The sequence below is a fragment of the Odocoileus virginianus genome, chromosome 1 (genome assembly GCF_023699985.2).
Source record: "Odocoileus virginianus isolate 20LAN1187 ecotype Illinois chromosome 1, Ovbor_1.2, whole genome shotgun sequence".
Classification (NCBI taxonomy): Eukaryota; Metazoa; Chordata; class Mammalia; order Artiodactyla; family Cervidae; genus Odocoileus; species Odocoileus virginianus.
The window spans coordinates 20,411,954-20,434,709 of record NC_069674.1 but is presented as its reverse complement, the minus strand read 5'-3'; the positions used below and the strand labels follow the sequence as shown (position 1 = coordinate 20,434,709).

Sequence of the window (22,756 nt, the reverse complement as noted above, 5' to 3'; positions counted from 1 at the left end):
TGAATTTGGCTTCCCCCTGTTTTTGCCTTTGACCTCTGACTGTTCTATTGTGTTTGGGCTTTGCCAGCTGCTTTGCTTTCCATCCATCTTCTCCAGTAGGCCTCCCCTATTGAGAGGACAAAAAGACACATAGTCAATTAGCTGGAGCGTCACAATGGTTACAGGTTTAGACAAGGATTCATAAGTCATGTGTTCTATTGAATTTATCCAATAGTTAATTTCTATTGGCTAAATGGAAAATTTATCTTGTTTAATTTACTAGATCAGTGAAGCGCTATCTCATGAGGCCATCAGGGAAGATATTCATTCATCCAGTAAATATTTATGGATCAACTTGGTTTAACAAATAACAGAGTACTAGAGCCCTGTGCTAGAGCCCTGAGGAGATGAATAAACATGACCCAACCTCAGCCTGCAGGGGATTTGTAAGTCATGGAAAAGATGGGCATGAAAGTAATTATACCATATTGTGATTTGGCAACTATGGGGTAAACACAACATACTATGGGAATATATAAAGAACACGTTTTAACAGAGAATATAAATATCAGAGAAGGCAGCAGCTAATCTGAGGCTTAAATGATTGAATAGTAATTAGCCAAACAGAAGGGCCTTTTAGGAGGAGAAACCAAGAAGGGAAGGAGAGAGGAGGAGAAAAGGCTATGAAGTGGAAGAAAATATGGTGAGCTCAGGGTAGTTCACTTATTCCATAGGGCTGGAACATGAAGTTCACTGTAGGGAAGCAACAACCCATGAAACTGGAGATAGGAGCAAAGGTCAGTTGGGATTTTATTTGGAAGACAGTCATGATATTGAAATATTTTAGACATGGAGAGTCTAAAATATTAGACTTTTAAGAGTACACACAGCTATTAATTATCAAGGACACATAGCTATTAATTATGAAGTGGTGGACCAGAATTTGAACCTACTTAGCTTGCCTCTCCAGTCTGTACTTTTGACCACCACACTGTTATACAGCACCCAGAGAGCTCTCTGATGAGCTCTCACAGAAGCATCATAGATGCATGCACAGCAGACACAAAATGTAAGGTGAGCCTGTAGGTGAAGTGTCAGGGAGGCAAAACCCAGAATGACCTGCCGATACCTGAGATACTGAGGGTGTTTAGACACAGAAAACAGGAATTGGATAGGCCCACAGTTGGTAAAGTGATGAAGCTCATGAATAGAAAGCACAACCACTCTATTTCTCATTTATTTCTTTCTTACTTAGAAAGGGGACTATTCTCCAAACTAAAGAGCAAAAAGACAGGCCAGGACAGCTCGTGGTAAGAGACAGTTGTGAGAAAAACATCAGATGTCATCTTGTTTCCAAAGTGGAGTTCAAATACATTATCTTTTGGGTGTTTAAGGAAATTTAGGGAAATGTGGAACATGTAAAATATGGCAGAACACCAGATTGCAGCAGATATGCCTTTTCATTTTTTGGGCATGCCACGTGGGATGTGGGATCTTAGTTCTCCAACCAGGGACTGAACCTGTTCCCCCTGCAGTGGAAGCACAGCATCCTAGCAATTGCCACAGTAGGGAATTCCCAGATTTGCCAATTCTTAGAACAATGAATGCTAAAGAAATTCTAGACACCATAGACACGAGTTTGACAATGATGCCTGGAACCTATATGATTGTTGGCACCTAAAAAAGACTGAGTGCCCGGAGTCAGTGTGGTTTCACAGGAGGCAAAGAAGAGCATCATAGCTGCCCAAGGGCCACCAAAAGATACTGGACAGGATCTGTAGAGAAGAGAATGGGGCCCTGTGCATGTCTTTGTGTAATTAGTGGGCAGAGACAAATCTAACCACAATCTCAAACATATCTGCTTAATTTCCAAATAGATGTGAATATGTTTTTCAACTTAGCTCTATGTTTATCAAACCAAGATTTACCACTATCGTCATCTTGTTTCTCTGAAAATGGAATTCTGTTAGTCCAACAGAGGAAAATGGGAAAATTTTTAAATGTTACTCACTTTTTAAAAGTGGGTGTTCTAGCAAACGAAGCAACTGGCAAAGAATTAATCTCAAAAATATACAAGCAACTCCTACAGCTCAATTCCAGAAAAATAAATGACCCAGTCAAAAAATGGGCCAAAGAACTAAACAGACATTTCTCCAAAGAAGACATACAGATGGCTAACAAACACATGAAAAGATGCTCAACATCACTCATTATCAGAGAAATGCAAATCAGTACCACAATGAGGTACCATTTAACGCTAGTCAGAATGGCTGCTATCCAAAAGTCTACAAACAATAAATGCTGGAGAGGGTGTGGAGAAAAGGGAACCCTCTTACACTGTTGGTGGGAATGCAAACTAGTACAGCCACTATGGAAAACAGTGTGGAGATTCCTTAAAAAACTGGAAATAGAACTGCCATATGACCCAGCAATCCCACTGCTGGGCATGCACATCGAGGAAACCAGACCTGAAAGAGACACGTGCCCCCCGATGTTCATCGCAGCACTGTTTATAATAGGCGGGACATGGAAGCAACCTAGATGCCCATCAGCAGACGAATGGATAAGAAAGCTATGGTACATATACACCATGGAATATTACTCAGCCATTAAAAAGAATACATTTGAATCACTTCTAATGAGATGGATGAAACTGGAGCCTATTATACAGAGTGAAGTAAGCCAGAAAGAAAAATACCAATACAGTACACTAATGCGTATATATGGAATTTAGGAAGATGGTAACAATAACCCTATATGCGAGACAGCAAAAGAGACACAGATGTATAGAACAGTCTTTTGGACTCTGTGGGAGAAGGCGAGGGTGGGATGATTTGAGAGAATAGCACTGAAACATGTATATTATCATATGTGAAATAGAGTGCCAGTCCAGGTTCGTTGCATGAGACAGGGCACTCAGGGCTGGTGCACTGGGATGACCCTGAGGGATGGGATGGGGAGGGAGGGGGGCTCAGGATGGGGGAAAAAAAAGTGGGTGTTCTGATGCATAACCTAAGAACAAAGAGATCTAAGCCTTTATGGGTCAGTATCTAGGTGATTTCTCCTAAACTTCATGCCTTCAACCTGGTTACCAAAGGGCTGGTGATCCAAACTATAGAGCCCAGAAGTAGCTGCATATATAACATTCCCAGGGATGTGGAGTATTTGGGGGATACCTCAGTGTTAAGCCATAGCTTTTATATAATCATTGAAAACAGCTCTAGACTGAGTGACCTCACTAAGATAAGAAGTCTACTTTATGCAGTCTACATCTTCAATCTGTGATTTCTTTTGAAAATGGCAGAAATACCCATGGTAGTTTTCTGAAAATTTAGACAGCAAAATGATTCTGTGACACATTTTCAAAGGGAAGATTGAATCTACTTTGCCAGGGAATCTTGGCGTGCATTAGTCAGAATGAGAGCAATGCATAATTTCTTCAAATCTCAGTAGATACCCCTAAAATGATCCTACAGTTCATATAACTAAAATGATAAAGAGAAAGCAAGTTATTTGTTCCCAAGTAAATGTTATTTCTGTTACTTAAATAGCTCTTCCTGCCACTCATCCCCATTCTATAGGAGTTGTGCCGTAGTTTAAACATTTGGCCTTTGTCCCTACTTTGACTGGCTCTGGAGGTTGCAGTGCAACGGGACGTTGTTTGCTAGTGACCAGATCCTTCCTTTTCAAGGGCTATTCCTGTCATTCAGTTGCTAAGCCATGTCTGACTCTTTGCGACCCCCTGGACTGTAGCATGCCAAGCTCATCTGAGTTCCACTGTCTCCCAGAATCTGCTCACACTCATGTCCATCAAGTTGGTGATGCCATCCAACCATCTCATCCTCTGTGGTCCCCTTCTCCTCCTGCTTTCGATCTTTTCCGGCATAAGGGTCTTTTCCAATGAGTCGGCTCTTCGCATCAGGTGGCCAAAGTGTTGGAGCTTCAGCTTTAGCATCAGTCCTTCCAATGAATATATGAAGTTGATTTCCTTTAGGATTGGCTGGTTTGATCTCCTTGCAGTCCAAAGGACTCTCAAGAGTCTTCTCCAGCACCACAATTCGAAAGCATCAATTCTTTGGCACTCAGCCTTCTTTGTGGTCCAACTCTTCAAGGTCAGTGGTTTGCAAATAGCTATTTTAGCAGCAAGCTTGTGCTGCCAAACCTTAATAGATAATGAGTGAAACTGGAGCTTCTCTGATGAAGGTGGAGGAGGGCGAAACTGAGAGATTAGATTAGGAATGCTGCAGTAGAGCACATCTTGAGAATCCTTGCCTTCGTGGTTACAATGTGTCCTTCAAGGGCAGCCCAGGGGTTCTTGGTGACTCTTGATCCCACCCCTTCCTACGCCAAATGTGCTCTGAGATCGGAGTCGCCATAGCTCAGAAATATGAGTAGAAGGTTGTATTTATTCATCAAGGCTCAGTCAGGAAAACAGAAGTCATTGTTTAGGGATTTCAGGCAAGAGGGAATTTAACACAAGGAATTCAATGTTTCCAAAGTTGCTAAGAGGGCTTAGTTGGAAGGAAGCAAAGAGCAAGGAGAACTAGCAGGTGGCATGTGGGGAAATGAAGAAATACAGGAACCACGCCAGTGGTTCCACCTGCCCGCAGCAGGGAGGCGGCTGTTGCGGGAGCAGTTCTGGATGCTGGTACGAGCCTCTTATTTGCCATCTGCCTGAGCATCTTTGTCCCACTGCAAGGGAGGAAGGATGCCCTCCCTTTCCTTTTATCTTCCACGTCTTTGGGGAGTGCCCCTCACCAGCAGAATCTAAACTCCAAATCCTGCTGGCCGAGAGTTGGAAAATGTCATTCCTATGCTTCCAGGAAATGGACTGGGGATGATGTCAAGATGACAACAGAAAGGGCATTGGGTATTTTCCCAACTCACTTTCTACAGTAAATTTAATCTCAGGTGATATCAAATGGAACACAGTCCTAAGAAAGCAAATAATATAGCCAGTCCCCCATGGTGGTAAATAGAAAAACCATCTTTCCAAAATAAGCCCGATTCAGCTGTGTCAGCCTTAATAGAAGATCCGACTTGTCATTGTCTTTATGTGCGTATTGAAATAATTTATAATGCAATTTCAGTCTCTTCGAATGAAATCACTGTTCCTATCATTTCAGGTCAAAATTTCAGAGTCTCTATGATAGGTTCATCATCATTGCTCCCTTACCTGTACCACAGGGATACACACTCAGGTGTATTTCTTTTGTCTCCTCATAATGCCTTTGGCAGAAGGGGAAATAAACTGTAACCATGAAATAAATGCTGATTCAAAATATAAATATGACCTTTCAGGCCCTATTGAGTAAGGCAGACCTGATCTCTCAAAAACACAGTTGCAAAGCTTTGTTGAACATCCAGTTGAAGTCCTAAGATAACACCCAAGTTCACTGGTTATAGAATCAAGCACTGGGGACATGCTTGTCTTGAAAAGAGAGATCCCTGTCATTTCCCCTTCAAAATAAGGTGAGGAACACTGCTTGATCTTCTCCCACGCTGCTTCTGAGTGTCATTCCTTGCTTTCCCACCAAACTCCCACCTCCTCTTGCCTAAAAGGCCACCTTTTATTGGATTTGCAACTCTGGGGAAAATCATTCTCCCCCTTTTTGCGGGTGAAAAGATCAAATTTAAGCCTGCCACCCTGAATCCCTTTTTCCGCGTGCATGTCTCCACTGATTTGAACTTTGCGAGAATTCTGCTGTGTTCTCAGACCTTGGCAGTTTCTTATTTGAAGGTCAAAATGTCATGAGCTTATACAGTTTGAATGCCTTACTGTCTCAATATGTCATTTCCTTTGTATTCCTTAGCCACAGGAACAACTAAGCCTACAGCTGTCTAGTTTTTGCAAGGGCTTCCCGGGTGGCTCAGATGGTAAGGGATCTGCCTGCAATGCAGGAGACCCGGGTTCAATCCCAAGGTCGGGAAGATCCCGTGGAGAAGGGACTGGTGGCTCCCCACTCCAGTGTTCTTGCCTGGATAATTCCCTGGACAGAGGAGCCTGGCAGGCTACAGTCCATGGGGTTGCAACGAGTTGGACACTGCTGAGCGGCTAACACATACTTTATCTTGATGAGTAAAGATATGAGTCTAGGAATTTCACTCTTTCAGGGTTCCTTCTTGGAGGTCCAACAATAATCACTTAGATTTACTGAGCACTTACTATATACTGGACACTGTTATGAAAGTTTTGTGTGTTTTATATCATTGAATCCTTACAATGTCTTACAATTTGGAGGCTGAAACAGTAACTGCACTGATTCAAAGTTTTCAGTTTGCCCAAGGTTATTCAGCTGAACTGAGTCAAGCAGTTGAGTCAGAATTTAACCACTACTTACTGAGTCTAAACATAGGTAGTCAACCCCAAAGAAATGTAAGAAATGTTGTGGTAGCTAGAAAAAATCAAGTTTATAATTAATATGAGAACCATATTCTTTTGCTTAGTAAAATAAAATGATTTAGATTTTCAGACAGTATCCTGAAATTATATGACCACCTGATAAATGATTACTCTGTATAGCTTGTCCTTAACGGGCATAGAAGCAAATTATTCTTTTGATTTTTAGAAAGTTGATTCTGGAAGCATCTCCTTGAACTGTTAATTATCCTAGGGCTTATGTGGCGAGACTGGAATGGATGTGTGAACAGTATTCATGTGTTACTAACGCATCATGACTGAAATATGGCTGTGTATTTTGAACCTTCACAAGGCATTAGTCAATAGGTCCATGGCATCCATTCATCATTTTAGCATGCACAGGGAGTGTATGACACAAGAGAAATTAAAGGGGAACTACTGAACTGTTATGTTTAGCCCATCCTCAGGAAGTGGCCACACTTATCCTCACACAGAGTAGAAATACTCTTAGCAAGATTTACACCTGCAAACCCTGCACTGTGTGTAGGTGAGTTGCTTCTCTCTGTATTTCTCACTTCCAGCCTCCTTCGCAGGGAGCTGTCCTCAGCTACACAGCTAGTCTTGGTGACTGTGTGCCTGGCGGCTGAATCAGCTGTGTCTTGCAGTTAAATCAGTTGTCCGTGTGTTTTCCACATAGCAATAGGATCAGAGTGACCAGTGCTTCTAGAATTTTACCTATTTTCTCTACAATGACAGTAGCTCATCAGATTTTGACATTAAATGTGTCAGTTCAGTTCAGTCCGGTCACTCAGTCATATCCACCTCTTTGCCGCCCCATGGACCGCAGTACGCCAGGCTTCCCTGTCCATCACCAACTCCCCGAGCTTACTCAAACTCATGTCCATTGAGCCGGGGATGCCAATCAACCGTCTCATTCTCTGTCGTCCCCTTCTCCTCCCGCCTTCAATTATTCCCAGCATCAGTGTCTTTTCAGATGAGTCAGTTCTTTGCATCAGGTGGCCAAAGTATTGGAGTTTATTAAATGTATAAAGCTAGTCTCATTGTTGCTTTACCTGAAGCGATAGATAAAGGAGAAGGACACTGAGTTTTTGTCATTTTTTTCACTCAGCACATCTTTACTGAATATATAATAGTAGTGGTAATAGTGACTGATTTGCTCCGCTGGTGGCTCAAACAGGAAAGAATCTGCCTGCAATGCAGGAGATGTGGGTTCAGTCCCTGGGTCGGCAAGATCCCCTGGAGAAGGGAATGGCAATGCACTCCAGTATTCTTGCCTGGAGAATTCCATGGACAGAGGAGCCTGGCAGGCTACAGTCCATGGGGTCACAAAGAGCTGGACACCACTGAGTGACTAACATGCACAGTACGAATCTCCATATATTAAGGCTTTGTGTGCCGAACACTTGGAGAAGGTGATGGCACCCCACTCCAGTACTCTTGCCTGGAAAATCCCATGGACCAAGGAGCCTGGTGGGCTGCAGTCCATGGGGTCTTGAAGAGTCGGACACGACTGAGCAACTTCACTTTCACTTTTCACTTTCATGCATTGGAGAATGGCAACCCACTCCAGTGCTCTTGCCTGGAGAATCCCAGAGACGGAGGAGCCTGGTGGGCTGCCGTCTATGGGTCGCACAGAGTCGGACACGACTGAAGGGACTTAGCAGCAGCAGCAGCAGTGCCAAACACTATTCTAAGTGTTTATATATTTTCTCATTTAATATTCAGAATTCCATGAGGAAGATATGAGGATTCTTTTTTACAAGTAGAGAATTTGATATGGAGAAGTTCACCCAAATGGTATATAAGAATTTGAACTCAGGTCTGTCTGTCTCCAAAGGGTATCATCTTGTTCATTGAACTTGATACTCGATGGCTGATTCCAGAAACTGCATTATATGCTGGGTCTGCAAAGATAAAAGTGAGGTTGTACTTGCTGTCCATTAAAAGGTGATGATTATTTTTCAGCTTGGCCAAAATTTTTGAATGATGTAGCTGCCTGAACAGGAAACTCGTGGGGAAAAAAAAGACAACAAGAAAAAATTAAAAAGAAGAGAGACTCCATATGGGACTTTCTAGTTCTATCTTTATTTATGGCACATTTTTGGGTTTTTGGTTTTTTGCTGTCATATTGGAATCCAAGCTTTATTTCTCTTTGGTTCAGTTTCACCGTTTATAAATGGACCTAATGTTTCTAATTTAGCCAGTCAATAAGCCATCCTCTGAGGCTCTTTGGACGATTTACAAATGCAAAGCTGGAGGGATCCTGTTTGAACACATGGATAAATGTTATCTCTTTGCCATAAAATATTTTTGCCTCTATAATTCTGTTAGAACTTAAATTTGTTTTGTTTTTTTCACCTACTCTATCTGGTTAAGTAGTTACTAACATTTTAAGATGTTCTTTGATGCAGGGTTTTACAGGTATACCGAAGGCTTACAAAGTCCATGGAAATCTAAGATATCTCACAATAGTGCCTTTTTCAACAGAAGGACAGGAGCTGTTCATTAACTCTTCTCCCCACTTTCTCTTTCGTATCTGGCAGGACCTGAATTGGCCAGACCACACTGCTTTTTAGTAGATGATTAGGTTTTTTACCAAGCCTAGGGAAGGGTTGTTTGGAATAAAAGAGAAATCAATCTTACTGTTTTCCCTCCAGGGCTGAAAGAGACTGAGGTCTGTTCTCTCATTGTCCCAACGTGTAAAGACCACGTGTGTGTGTGCTGTTTGCACTGCGTGGACATAGCAGTCTAATGCTCCGTGTAATGAAGGACCAGGGCTTGCTTAGGCTTGTGAGCGTCAAGCATTGTGTCATGAGAAACCAGATGTGATTTTCCTGCTTTGGAACCAGGCGGTGTGTAGTGTAAACTGTTGGCTCAGAACTGGCCTCTTCTCCCGCGGTAGCCCAAGGAAACAGCTACTTTTTTTGTACCTTGGTTCTTATTTTTGATTTGCTTTTCACAATAGGTCTTACATCAGTCTTCTTTCTTTTCCCTATATAGGTCCATATTTGGCATTATTTTGTAATTTCAAACACTCATAGGTTTTCCAGAGCTTCAATTTCTTACCCTGAAAAAGAATAACATCACAGGCCAGTGAACTGTTTGGAAGACATTAGGTTAATGTCATTGTGAAGATGTTAATATAATGGGCAAAAAAGTTTATGAAATTCTTTGGTCCTTCACTTGAAGGTTAAATTCAATGGGCATTATTGCTGAGTGTAAAGAAGAGCTATAGGCTGTGAGAGATGCCAGGAGAAATAAGTTATTGCCTCTGTTGTCTTAGATCTCAGAATCTACCAGGTATTCTGTAGGCAAATACAGCCCGAGATGGAAGTGTTGAGGCGAGAAGGAGGAGGCCGAAAGTTACTGGAGTTCAGAGGGTGATCCCTCGCTCTGCAGCAGGCCCTGTGTTAGGGACCATATTCCCCATGTGGTCCCCACAGCAACTCTCCAAGCTGAAGAGATGAGGAAAACAAGGTTTAGGGTTGTTGAGAGATGTCTTCTAGAAGGGATAAAAAAATGAAAGAATAAATTTGACTCCTTTCGGAAGCAGTAGAAAAGAATTTGTTTTCATTTAGATGAAAATTACCCTTGAGCATCATCCTTCAAATTAAATGTGCGTTGTTTTTTTTTTTAATTGAAATATAGTCAATTTACAATGTTGTTTACAATGTTAGTTTCTGGTGTATAGCAGACTATTTCAGTCATACATACATACACGTGTGTGTATATGTGTGTGAGTATATTCTTTTTCAGATTCTTTTCCATTATAGTTTATTATAAAATACTAACTATAGTTCCCTGTGCTATACAACAGGACCTATTTACCTATTTTGTATATAATAGTGTGTATCTATTAATCCCAAACTCCTAATTTATCCCTCCCCCCATTTCCCCTTTGGTGACCATAAGTTTGTTTTCCATGTCTGTGAGTCTATTTCTGTTTTATAAATGAGTTCATTTGTATAATATTTTCAGATCCCACATATAGGTGATATCATATTTGTCTTTGTCTGACTCACTTGACTTAGTATGATAATCTTTAGGTCCATCCAAGTTGTCGCAAGTGGCAAAATTGCAAGTTCTTTATAAATTTTGGTCTTTGGGTTCTTTTGCTTTGGTTTTTGCCTTATAATAATGCATTCCCAAATAAGTGTTACCGAATATCTGGGACACTGGGTTGGCAGTGAGTGGCATATTTTTTCAGCCCCGAAGAGTTACTGTTTACAGTTAGGGGACTGTACGACATTTCAGAGGGAAGAGAGGGAAATGAGAGGGAGAGGTTCCAAAGAGCACTAAGAATTTATATCGCCCATTGTCTTATGATTAATAGTGAGAAAAGATGTAATACATGATCATTAAATGACAAACAGTACCACAACTGAAATTATTTGCAGGGCAGCAGTGGAGACACAGACATAGAGAATAGACTTACTGACACAGGGGCAGGGGGAGGAATGAGAGGGGGAATGTATGAAGGGAGTGACATGGAAGCTTACATTACAATATATAAAATAGACAGCCAATGGGAATTTGCGGTATGGCTCAGGGAACTCATATCAGGGCTCTGTAACAACCTTGAGGGGTCAGATGCGGAGGGAGGTTCAAGAGGGAAGGGGACATGTGTATACTTGGGCTTCCCTGGTAGCTCAGTCGATCAAGAAACTGCCTGCAGTGCAGGAGACCCGGTTCAACCCCTGGGTCAGGAAGATGCCCTGGAGAAGGAAATGGCAACCCACCCCAGTATTCTTGCCTGGAGAACCCCATGGACAGAGGAGCCTGGCGGGCTACAGTCCGTGGTATCGCAAGAGTCGGACAGGACTTAGAGACTAAACCAGCACCATGGCTGACTCATGTTGATGTTTGGCAGAAACCAGCACAATGCTGTAAAGCAATTACCCATCAATTAAATAAAATTTTTAAAAGGAAAAAACCAAACATTACCACAGAAAAGAAAGTAGGTCCCTGCCTGCCTCCTGTACTCACTGGAAGCATTCTTTTGACCATGAACATGTTATCAATTAGGAAGTTACACACAGAGAAGCAAATAAAAGTAAAACACCTTCCCCTCCTCCTTCACTTCCCCGTTCTTAACTTCTTTTTCCTTCCTTATAATGAATTTTTTCACTTTTCCCTGTCCCAGTTTTAAAAAGTCTCTTTTATTTGCCCTTCTTCCCCCAAAAGGGAGACAAAAAGAAAGCTCCCTTCCAGAAGCAGCAGTGAAAAGGCTTAGTGTTCTTGCATGGCTGTGAGATACAAAAAGATTCCTTGGTTGAGTGTGATGTCTCATAGAGCAGGCTGTATTTCCAGAGCGGGTTACACACATGTGTATACATGTGCACACAGGGTCTGATCTGACTAATGCACAATGTATCCCCATACGTCACAATCATAATTAGGTCAAGGAGCAATTTGCATCAGCATATTTTGCTTTTCAGCATCAATTGACTTTGCTAGTTTAAACCCTAAATTTCTAAAGCTATCAGGGCTGAAAAGAGGTTGTTGTTTGGGGACAGGAGAACCATTGCTTTTGAAATAGGAAGTAAGATGGAGAGAGCCTAGCAAACATGTTTCTTAGATAAGGCCCATTCTTACATCGAAAAGAACCTAAAACTTGAGTTGTTAGAGGATTGGGGAAAGTGACTGTATGACTTGATTATAGGGGCTAAAGCTAGCACTATTGGCAAAGAGAAGCTAGGTATTAAAGTAGGTTTCAAGAAAGAGAAAGAATGTTCAGATGAGTCACCGTGAAATTTTATCTTGGAGTAACTGACTTAGTTAAGGAAGAAGGACATCCCTATGCTAAGAAAATTCAACATAGATGCTAACAAGACAGTAGATACTTTAGCTTGTGAAGATCACCTGTCCATCCCAGAAGCCTGTAGGTTTCATAAATAGGGAAGTAATATATTTAAGAATACTTTAAAAGTTCCCACTGTGTACAGACCACTGGGATTGAGGAAGGTTAGCATGCATATGTTGCAAATAATTTAAGGGAATGAAAAGTAGGGATAGTGGTATAGAGACATTAAGAAAGCTGAGGATAGAGCTCTCTGGCATTAGAATTTCAACTTTGACCTGGGGTATTATAGTGTAAGACATTTCTAAATCCTTCTCTAGCATTGGGCTTGACAGTAGTATTAGTATATCCCACAGGTATTTAAAGAGAAAAAAATAGGTTAGCTGGGGGTCTCCTGTTGCAGCCCCTATTAACTCTGTAAGCCCCGGGAGTTCTTAATGTCACAGGCTGATCAGCATCCTTAATTTTATTTTTTTACAATGTGTGCCAGATGACAACATCTCAAGATTATTTACAAAATCTAATAATACATTGCACCAGGAGTTAGGAAGGTCCTGTTACAATTTTCTAGATAAGGAAACTGAAGATTGAAAATTAAATAATTTTATTCCATGTTCAAGCAGAGATCATTTTGTGGTATCTGTACAAATAGAAAGAGGGATCAGAAATAACAATTATGCCAAAATTTGCTCTTCTAAACTGTTTTCCAGTGGGACATCTCATGAGATCATTCTTCATCGTCTTTTTCTCTTCTTAAAAGTTTGAATGTGCAGTTAACCTTCCTTTTCCTGCTGTAACCATCTTCCCCTGTTCAATTTATCACTTTCATGACAGCTGATACTAGTCTGAGCTAATATGGTAACAATTTGAGATAATATTGCAGATGCACAAGGACGTGCTCATATGAGTCAATTAAAGAAGTCGCAGTAAGTTGCCATTGAAAGTGTGGCAGCTGCATCCTTGAAAACAGATGCTCTTCTGGGTCTGAATGAGTTCAATTTTGACTAATTTTAAGACCTAAACAGATTTCAGTCTGGTTGATATTAGGATGTGGAACCACTTGAGACATCCTAATGCCCTAGACTGATTGCTTCTCCATGACAGTTAGTATATGTCTTTCCTTGAGAGATGCTGAGTATTTGATATGCCAGGGATTGTATGTCCATAGGAAATATAGACGCTCAACTCTCGGCTGTAGGAATGTGGACTCATGAAATCAAGGTGACTTCTGAAGGCAATGCAGTTTGTTTATTTATTTTTTTTAAGTGCTTTGACTGTAGGGATTGACCGGAATTGCTTTGTATTATACATATGCAAGATTCCTTGACAGCACAGGAAACTAGCTATAATAAATGATTTCCCTGTCTTTACTTTGTCCCTTGGATACACTCAAGAAACTAAAGTGAAAGTTAGTTGTAAATGCCAAGTCATTTCGTCTCCTGCCTGATCTTTATCAATCTGTTATTATGTGAATTATTTGTCATGTTATATTGGTCAATTAAATAATTTGTTCTGTTTGAAAAATCAGAGACTGAGCTCCTGTAATGCCTCCTATTATTCTGCTGGCCCTGAAAATAGGGGTGTGTGTGTGTTGAAAATCCCTTACTTTAAGGAGTTAATGATCTGGTAGGCATGCGTACTGATAAACAGGTGATAAACAGAATATGATAGCTAATAGAACTGTGTGAAAAACATAACCAGAGGAACCAGTGGCCCTGCCAGGAAGCATGAACAGTTCAGAAAGAGGAATAAGAGCCGTCAAAGATACAGAATCACTAAACACCATGATATGTTTACGGAATTTGCTCTAAAAGGGTAGCAAATCAAAGGGCTAGAGCTGGGGAAGGGAGAAGTTTGAGAGAAAGGAGAAAGTGGTGAGAGATGGAGAAAAACTGAAGTGTTAGGCAGAAAGCAAAAATCATGGAAAGCCTTTCTAAGAAGCTTCATCATATAAGCAATTGGAAACATTGATGTTTTTCCAAGTAATTCTTAATGCAGTTCAGTTCAGTCGATTAGTCGTCTCCGACTCTGCGACCCCATGAATCACAGCACTCCAGGCCTCCCTGTCCATCACCAGCTCCCGGAGTTTACTCAAACTCATGCCCATCAAGGTGGTGATGCCATCCAGCCATCTCATCCTCTGTCGTCCCCTTCTCCTCCTGCCCCCAATCGCTCCCAGCGTCAGGGTCTTTTCCAACGAGTCAACTCTTCGCATGAGTTGGCCAAAGTACTGGAGTTTCAACTTCAACATCAGTCCTTCCAATGAACACCCAGGACTGATCACCTTTAGGATGGACTGGTTGGATCTCCTTGCAGTCCAAGGGACTCTCAAGAGTCTTCTCCAACACCACAATTCAAAAGCATCAATTTTTCGGCACTCAGCTTTCTTCACAGTCCAACTCTCATATCCGTACATGACCACTGGAAAAACCATAGCCTTGACTAGACGGACCTTTATTGGCAAAGTAATGTCTCTGCTTTTTAATATGCTGTCTAGGTTGGTCATAACTTTCCTTCCAAGGAGTAAGTGTCTTTTAATTTCATGGCTGCAGTCACCATCTGCAGTGATTTTGGAGCCCCCAAAAATAAAGTCTGACACTGTTTCCACTCTTTCCCCGTCTATTTCCCATGAAGTGATGGGACTGGATGCCTTGATCTTAGTTTTCTGAATGTTGAGCTTGAAGCAACTTTTCCACTCTCCTCTTTCACTTTCATCAAGAGGCTTTTTAGTTCTTCACTTTATGCCATAAGGGTGGTGTCATCTGCATATCTGAGGTTATTGATATTTCTCCCAGCGATGTTGATTCCAGCTTGTGCTTTTTCCAGCCCAGTGTTTTCTCATGATGTACTCTGCATAAAAGTTAAATAAGCAGGGTGACAATATGCAGCCTTGACGTACTCCTTTTCCTATTTGGAACCAGTCTGTTGTTCCATGTCCAGTTCTAACTGTTGCTTCCTGACCTGCATACAGGTTTCTCAAGAGGCAGGTCAGGTGGTCTGGTATTCCCATCTCTTTCAGAATTTTCCAAAGTTTATTGTGATCCACACAGTCAAAAGTGCAGCACTTTCACAGCATCATCTTTCAGGATTTGAAATAGCTCAACTGGAATTCCATCACCTCCACTAGCTTTGTTCGTAGTGATGCTTTCTAAGGCCCACTTGACTTCACATTCCAGGATATCTGGTTCTAGGTTCACATCAGGGGGCCAAAATATTGGAGCTTAGGCCTCAGCATGTCAGTCCTTCCACTGAATATTCAGGATTGATTTCCTTTAGGACTGACTGATTTGATCTCCTTGCAGTCCAAGGGACTCTCACGAGTCGTCTCCAACTCCACAGTTTGAAAGCATCTATTCTTTGACACTCAGCCTTCTTTATGGTCCACCTCTTATATCCATACGTGACTACTGGAAAAACCATAGCCTTGACTAGACAGACCTTTGTCAGTAATGTCTCTACTTTTTATTATGCTGTCTATGTTGGTCATAGCTTTTCTTCCAGGAAGCAAGCATCTTTTAATTTCATGACCGCAGTCACCATCTGCAGTGATTTTGGAGCCCAAGAAAATAAAGTCTATCACTGTTTCCATTGTTTTCCCCATCTATTTGCCATGAAGTGATGGGACCAGATGCCATGATCTTAGTTTTCTGAATGTTGAGTTTTCAGCCAGCTTTTTCACTCTTCTCTTTCACCTTCATCAACAGGTTCTTTCGTTCCTCTTCACTTTCTGCCATAAGGGTGGTAACATCTGCATATCTGAGGTTATTGATATTTCTCCTGGCAATCTTAATTTCAGATTGTGCTTCATCCAGCCTGGCATTTCTCATGATGTACTCTGCATATAAGTTAAGTAAGCAGGGCAACAATATACATCCTTGATGTACTCCTTTCCCAGTTTGGAACCAGTCCATTGTTCTGTGTGTGGTTCTAACTGTTGCTTCTTGATCTGCATACAGGTTTCTCAAGAGGCAGGTTAGGTAGTCTGCTATTCCCATCTCTTTTAGAATTGTCCACAATTTGTTGTGAACCACATAGTGAAAGACTTGAGCATAGTCAATGAAGCAGAAGTAGATGTTTTTTTTGCCATTCTCTAGCTTTTTCAGTGATCCAGTCGATGTTGGAAATTTGATCTCTGGTTCGTCTGCCTTTTCTAAATCCAGCCTGTATACCTGGAAGTTCTCGGTTCATGTGCTGTTTTAGCCTAGCTTGAAGGATTTTGAGCATTTCTTTGCTGACATAGGAAATGAGTGCACTTGTGTGGTAGTTTGAACATTCTTTGGGATTAAAATGAAAACTGACCTTTTTCAGTCCTGTGGCTACTGCTGAGTTTTCCAAATTATCTGGCATATTTAGTGCAGTACTTTAACTGCATCATCTTTTAGGATACTTAATAAAATAATCAAGTATGGATATTGTTGAAAGAGTAATCCCCAACATAAATATACAGACACAAGCCTCTAAAGGTGTACATGCATGTGTGTGTGTATGCGCACATGTCAAGTAATCTCTGATCCTGACTGTAATCTCCCAAGGAGATTCTGTCAGCATTGCTTTTTTTGGTAGATTTCCATTTGACATTTAAGAGGTAGTTAATTGTTTTGTGTTTTCTTTGCCATCCTCAGCATTTCTTTGCTCAATACATTCCTTCTTGTTAAGAAAACTTCATATGTTTGAGTGAGCTGAATTCTCAAACCAGCTTTTCAGTGGATGTTTTCAGTGGAGCCCTGGGCATCATTTTTCATGTTGCTTTACTAAAATGTTATTTTTGCTATAGATTACAGTTTAGCAAAATATAAAGTGTGCTGCTGTTATAAACTATTTCTACCTCATTCATTGCAAGTTTTACCAAGACTGCTTATCTGGCTGTTAACTTACTCTAATTGGGGTTTTTTTTTTTTTACATTTGTAGAGTTTTAAAGTAGTCAACTGCTACACATGATGAAATTACGTATTTCTGTAAGAAGAAAGGGAGGTTTTTTAACTTGGTGAAATTTGTCCAAATGCCATTTGTAGGTTGGGAGATTAGTATAGCCTTGGACCTTAGACCTTGAACAGGGCTTCCTAGGTGGTGCGGTTGGTAAAGAACACACCTGCCAGTGCAGGAGACACAAGAGATGGGGGTTCGATCCCTAAGTCGAGAAGATTCCCTGGAGTAGGAAATGGCAACACAGTCCAGTATTTTTGCCTGAAAAATCCCATGGACAGCAGAGCCTTGTGGGCTATAAGCCATGGAGTTGTAGTGTCAGATACGGCTGAACTCACACACATGTGTGTGTTTAGACTATGAGCCCAATTTCCTCAGGGTCTGATTTCCTCCTTTTTTTTTTTTTAATTGATATATGCTTTGATCTTCCTGGCACAGTGTCACACAACAGAGGGATTTAAGTGTTCAAAAGCCCTAATTGCCTTGAAATATTAGAACACTGTTGCTTATAGTTGCTTTCACCCAGTCTACCAAAAGAAAACATTATGATGGCCGTGATCTCATCTTGTATCAAACAACTTGAGAAATGATAGCATTAGAGAGGAAAAGCAGTGTCTACTTTGAGTCCTGCAGACCAAGTCAGTGAACATCTCAGATAATGCCAAGGCTGGTAATAACTGTAAATCTCCATCACTGTGTTTCCTTCCTCCTTACACATCCGTTCCCTTAAACAAAATTATTTCTTTGTGTGTTTTCCATATTTTAATTTATTGAAGTCTGCTTCCACAGTGGAGAACTTAGCCTTTTAAGTCTTGACTGTCTCCCTGGGCTCGTCTCCATGCGTGGCTGAGTCTAGGAACAGATGCAGCGCTGAAAGCATACAACTGCAGGTATGCCTTCCACTACGGGTGTTGACGCCCTGCGCAGTAAGGCAGACACCTTCCGAGTTAAGTCAGCAGTACCTCGCCAAATCCCATGTCCCCTAAGGCCAGGGAGCTCTTCTTCCAAACATTTCATCCTCTGAGGAAGAGAATTTTCACATGGAAAAGCAGAAGATACTGATCAATGGAAATTGAACCTCAGGGTGGATAGCTTTATCTTTTAAGTACCTTGTTGCTATAATTAAGCTTAGAACTCTTAGTCTGGGGAAATCACATGCTACAGAATAATTCTTAATATTAATATTGCTTGTGTTTGTTATTATGTTAATATTGAGTGAGTTTTCTGTGCTGTTGTCCTAAGTATCAATATTTTATCTACATTAACCCATTCAATACTCCCAACAACTGTAAACTATTCAAAGTTCCCAACAACATGCTGTAGGTACAGATCCCCCTTTTATAGAAGAAACTGAGGCAGACAGAATTTAAGTCATTAGCTCTTGGTGACAGTATGTAAGTAAGTAACAGAAACTGGACTCAAGGCCAGCTTTTGAGTCCGTAGAGAACTCAAAAGAATTTTTGAATGAAATTGCCAAATTATTGTCGGTGATGTTTGAGAAACTGTGGGAAACTGTTTACACAACAGAAGTCTAGACATAAGGAAATACTGTTCACATTTTTGTTTAGTATTTTGCTGATGAAAAATACCAAATGCTATTAAATGTTTTATCAGTTACTTGGGAGAGAGAGAGAAGTTAGGTTTATCAAATTTTCCAAAAAGACCTTTTTATGAATTTCAGCTGATTGTAAGTAAGCTCGATATGAGTTAAAGGAAAATGCAGCACTCTTTTTGTGTGTGATACTCCCTGCCCCCCACCCTAGGAGATTTTAGGCTCCACACAAGGAGCATGGCTTCTAGAACCTGAGAGTTGATCATTCTCTCTAGACAGGTCAGGCAACTCTGTAGCATTTATAACGTTTGGTTCTGAGTCCCACATTTCAAGGGAAATAGACAATTGGAATGTTTTTGTTGGTGAACTATGAAAATTATAAAATGGTTCAGTTGTTTTATTTGAAGAATAGTTGAAAATCTGGGAATATTTAGCCCAAAAAAGAGAAGAGCTCAAGGAAGACAGAAGAGAGATTTTTAGTATTTGAAATACTGACACATGTGAGAATGATTGTTAAGTTGGTAGAACCAGGGCCAATGATTAGAAGTCAATGACAACAGATACAGATTGACATAAGATGGTCATATCTTTCTTAGATAGACTAGGCTGTCACAAAAGGTATTGAGTTTCCTTTCACAAGGGCTTCCCAGGTGGCACAGGGGTAAAGAATCTGTCTGCCAATGCAGAAGATTCAGGAGAAGCATCTTGATCCCTGGATTGGGAAATGGAAATGGAAACGCACTATATCCTGGAAAATTCCATGGATATAGGAGCCCAGCGGGCTACAATCCAAGAGAGTCGAACACCACTGAGCACACACACCTAGCCTAGCTAGCCTTCCTGTCACAAACATTTGTATGCAACCAAATGCTCCTGGGTGTGCAACCCAAGCATAGACCACATGGTTGGGCCAGATGACTAAATTCACTTCCAAATCTGAGTTTCTGTTTCTATCATTCTGTGAATTGATGCAAGACAATCCGCTGGGCTTGTATGTTTAATCAAGTACAGAAATAGTCTGTCATGTCTCAAATGTCTGATGCTGCCAACACTAGCATTAGCCAAATTGATAAAAACAACATGATGAACAACAAAATCATATGTCATTTCAAGATATCTCTGTAGGTATCTAATGAAATGATGGGTGTTTTGTCCTCATCTCTCTTTGCAGATCTGTCTCCTGCTCAAGATAACCATGTGAATGTTGATCTCCCTCCAGTGTCAGAGCAGATTATGCAGACTCTAAGCGAACTTGCCAAGTCTTTCCAGGATATGGCTGACCGCTGCTTGCTGGTCCTACACCTGGAAGTCAGGTATGACTTCTTCAAGTACAAGACTTTGTGATTTAAATGCACTGTGGGTCATAAATCACTCACTTCTTTCCATGGAGTGTCACCATCCATTTTGGCTCTTATTATGGATGTTGTTCTTTTTTGATACTGAAAGTGATTTTTAGTATTATTCAGTCACTGTTAGTTTTTAAGCACATGATGTATTGTGAATATGGTGGATTGGAGTTTGCATGGCCTATGACATCAGAAATGGTCTGGATCAGAATATCTATATGGGTTGGCTAGGCCATCTTAAGTAACTTAAACTTGACTAATTCAGTTTCCTCCTCTTAAAAATAGAGACAATAATTTCTAACTTAGGGACTTTTTAAATGAAATAATAAGTGCAATGCCTGCCACAGAGTAAGTAGCTTTTTGACTACGGGACTTTATTGCCATTGATATTTTTATTACAGTATTCTGTTAATCAAGAAAGGAATGTACAGATGCAAGAACTATGACCCCTTCCTTTAAGAACTTAAAACCCAACTGAAGGAATTAAGTTCAATCATAATTCAAGAAAATAGTTTCTAGGATGTGATATTGCTGGGCTCTTGTTTCTTCCCCTGAAGTGTAGAATACTGTGATTAGTTTGTTATCTATTATCTGTCTAGACTCTATTATCACACCTGTGGAAATGATAGGAAGTAAAGACTAGGAAGTCTCCAATCATTTATTTATTCATTCAATAAATGTTTATTGAGTGTTCTAAGAATTGGGTAACAGCAATGAAAACAACACTCAAGGTCTCTGCTCTCATAGAGCTACATTCTTAATGGGTAAACAGCCCATTAAATACAAAGGAAAATTTCAGATTAGTATAACTAAAAAAAAAGAAAAACAATAGCAGAATGGAATAAAATGGTGCTATCACATAGAAATATAAAGTGAGCTACACATGTGAACCACATCAGTTCAGTTCAGTCACCCAGTCGTGTCCGACTCTTTGCGACCCCATGGACCGCAGCATGTCAGGCCTCCCTGTCCATCACCAACTCCCAGAGTTTACCCAAACTCATGTCCATTGAGTCGGTGATGCCATCCAACCATCTCATCCTCTGTCATCCCCTTCTCCTGCCCTCAATCTTTCCCGGCAACAGGGTCTTTTCAAATGAGTCAGCTCTTCGCATGAGGTGGCCAAAGTATTGGAGTTTCAGCTTCATCATCAGTCCTTCCAATGAACACTCAGGATTGATCTCCTTTAGGATGGACTGGTTGAGTCTCCTTGCAGTCCAAGGGACTCTGAAGAGTCTTTTCCAACACCATAGTTCAAAAGCATCAATTCTTTGGTGCTCAGCTTTCTTTATAGTCCAACTCTCACAGCCATACATGACTACTGGAGAAACCATAGCTTTGACTAGACAGACCACATAAATAATTTAAATTTTCTAATAGTTGATCTTAATGTGTCATATTTTATCCAACCCAGTATATCCAAAATATTATCATTTTAATTTGGAATTCACAAAAAAATTATTAATGAGATAGTTTACATTTTTCATCCTACACCTTTGAAATCTATGATATCTTATGGCACATCAAACTTTGGACTAGTCTCATTTCAGCTGCACAGTAGCCACGTATAGCTAGCATTATCATACTGGACAGTGCAGAGAATGGCTGAGGTGTACTCGAGAGGGGAGTTAGGTAACTTTATGTTTTAGATAAAGTGGTCAGGGAAATTGTACCTTACAAGGTACCAAGAAAGAGTCATCCGTACAAAGACCTTATGGAAAAGAGTTTCAGGCAGAAGGAGGGACACAGAAGATCCTGAGGTGGCAGATTTGAAGAACAGAGAAGGCCCTGTATGACCATAACTCAGTGAACAAGAGGATGAGAGGAGTGAAAGGAAAGGTAAAGAAGCAGGCTAGAGCCTGATCATGGGGGTCATGGGATCCAGTCCATTATAGGATCTTCAGTTCAGTTGCTCAATCGTGTCCGACTCTTTGCGACCCCATGAACTGCAGCACACCTGGCCTACCTATCCATCACCAACTCCCAGAGTCCACCCAAACCCATGTCCGTTGAGTCAGTGATGCCATCCAACCATCTCATCCTCTGTCGTCCCCTTCTCCTCCTGCCCTCAATCTTTCCCGGCATCAGGGTCTTTTCAAATGAGTCAGCTCTTCGTATGAGGCAGCCAAAGTATTGGAGTTTCAGCTTCAACATCAGTCCTTCCAGTGAACACCCAGGACTGATCCCCTTTCGGATGGACTGGTTGGGTCTCCTTGCAGTCCAAGGGACTCTCAGGAGTCTTCTCCAACACCACAGTTCAAAAGCATCAATTCTTCGGCACTCAGCTTTCTTTGTAATCCAACTCTCACATTCATACATGACCACTGGAAAAACCATAGCCTTAACTAGACAGACCTTTGTTGACAAAGTAATGTCTCTGCTTTTTAATATGCTGTCTAGGTTGGTCATAACTTTCCTTCCAAGGAGTAAGCATCTTTTATTTTCATGGCTGCAGTCACCATCTGCAGTGATTTTGGAGCCCAGAAAAATAAAGTCAGCCACTGTTTCTACTGTTTCCCCATCTATTTGCGATGAAGTGATGGGACCGGATGCCTTGATCTTAGTTTTCTGAATATTGAGCTTTAAGCCAACTTTTTCACTCTCCTCTTTCACTTTCATCAAGAGGCTCTTTAGTTCTTCTTCGCATTCTGCCATAAGGGTGGTGTCATCTGCATATCTGAGGTCATTGATATTTCTCCTGGAAATCTTGATTCCAGCTTGTGCTTCCTCCAGCCCAGCGTTTCTCATGATGTACTCTGCATATAAGTTAAGT

General features: G+C 41.0%; 1 protein-coding gene across 1 annotated transcript in view; it reads left to right on the top strand.

The window, feature by feature from the left end:
* Positions 1-22,756, top strand: part of EXOC4 (exocyst complex component 4) — an 814,875-nt gene that overhangs the window by 707,876 nt on the left and 84,243 nt on the right. Inside the window, exon 15 of the mRNA XM_070465647.1 lies at positions 19,809-19,950. Within this exon, the coding sequence (XP_070321748.1) occupies positions 19,809-19,950 (142 nt within the window). The remainder of the gene's footprint in view (positions 1-19,808; positions 19,951-22,756) is intronic.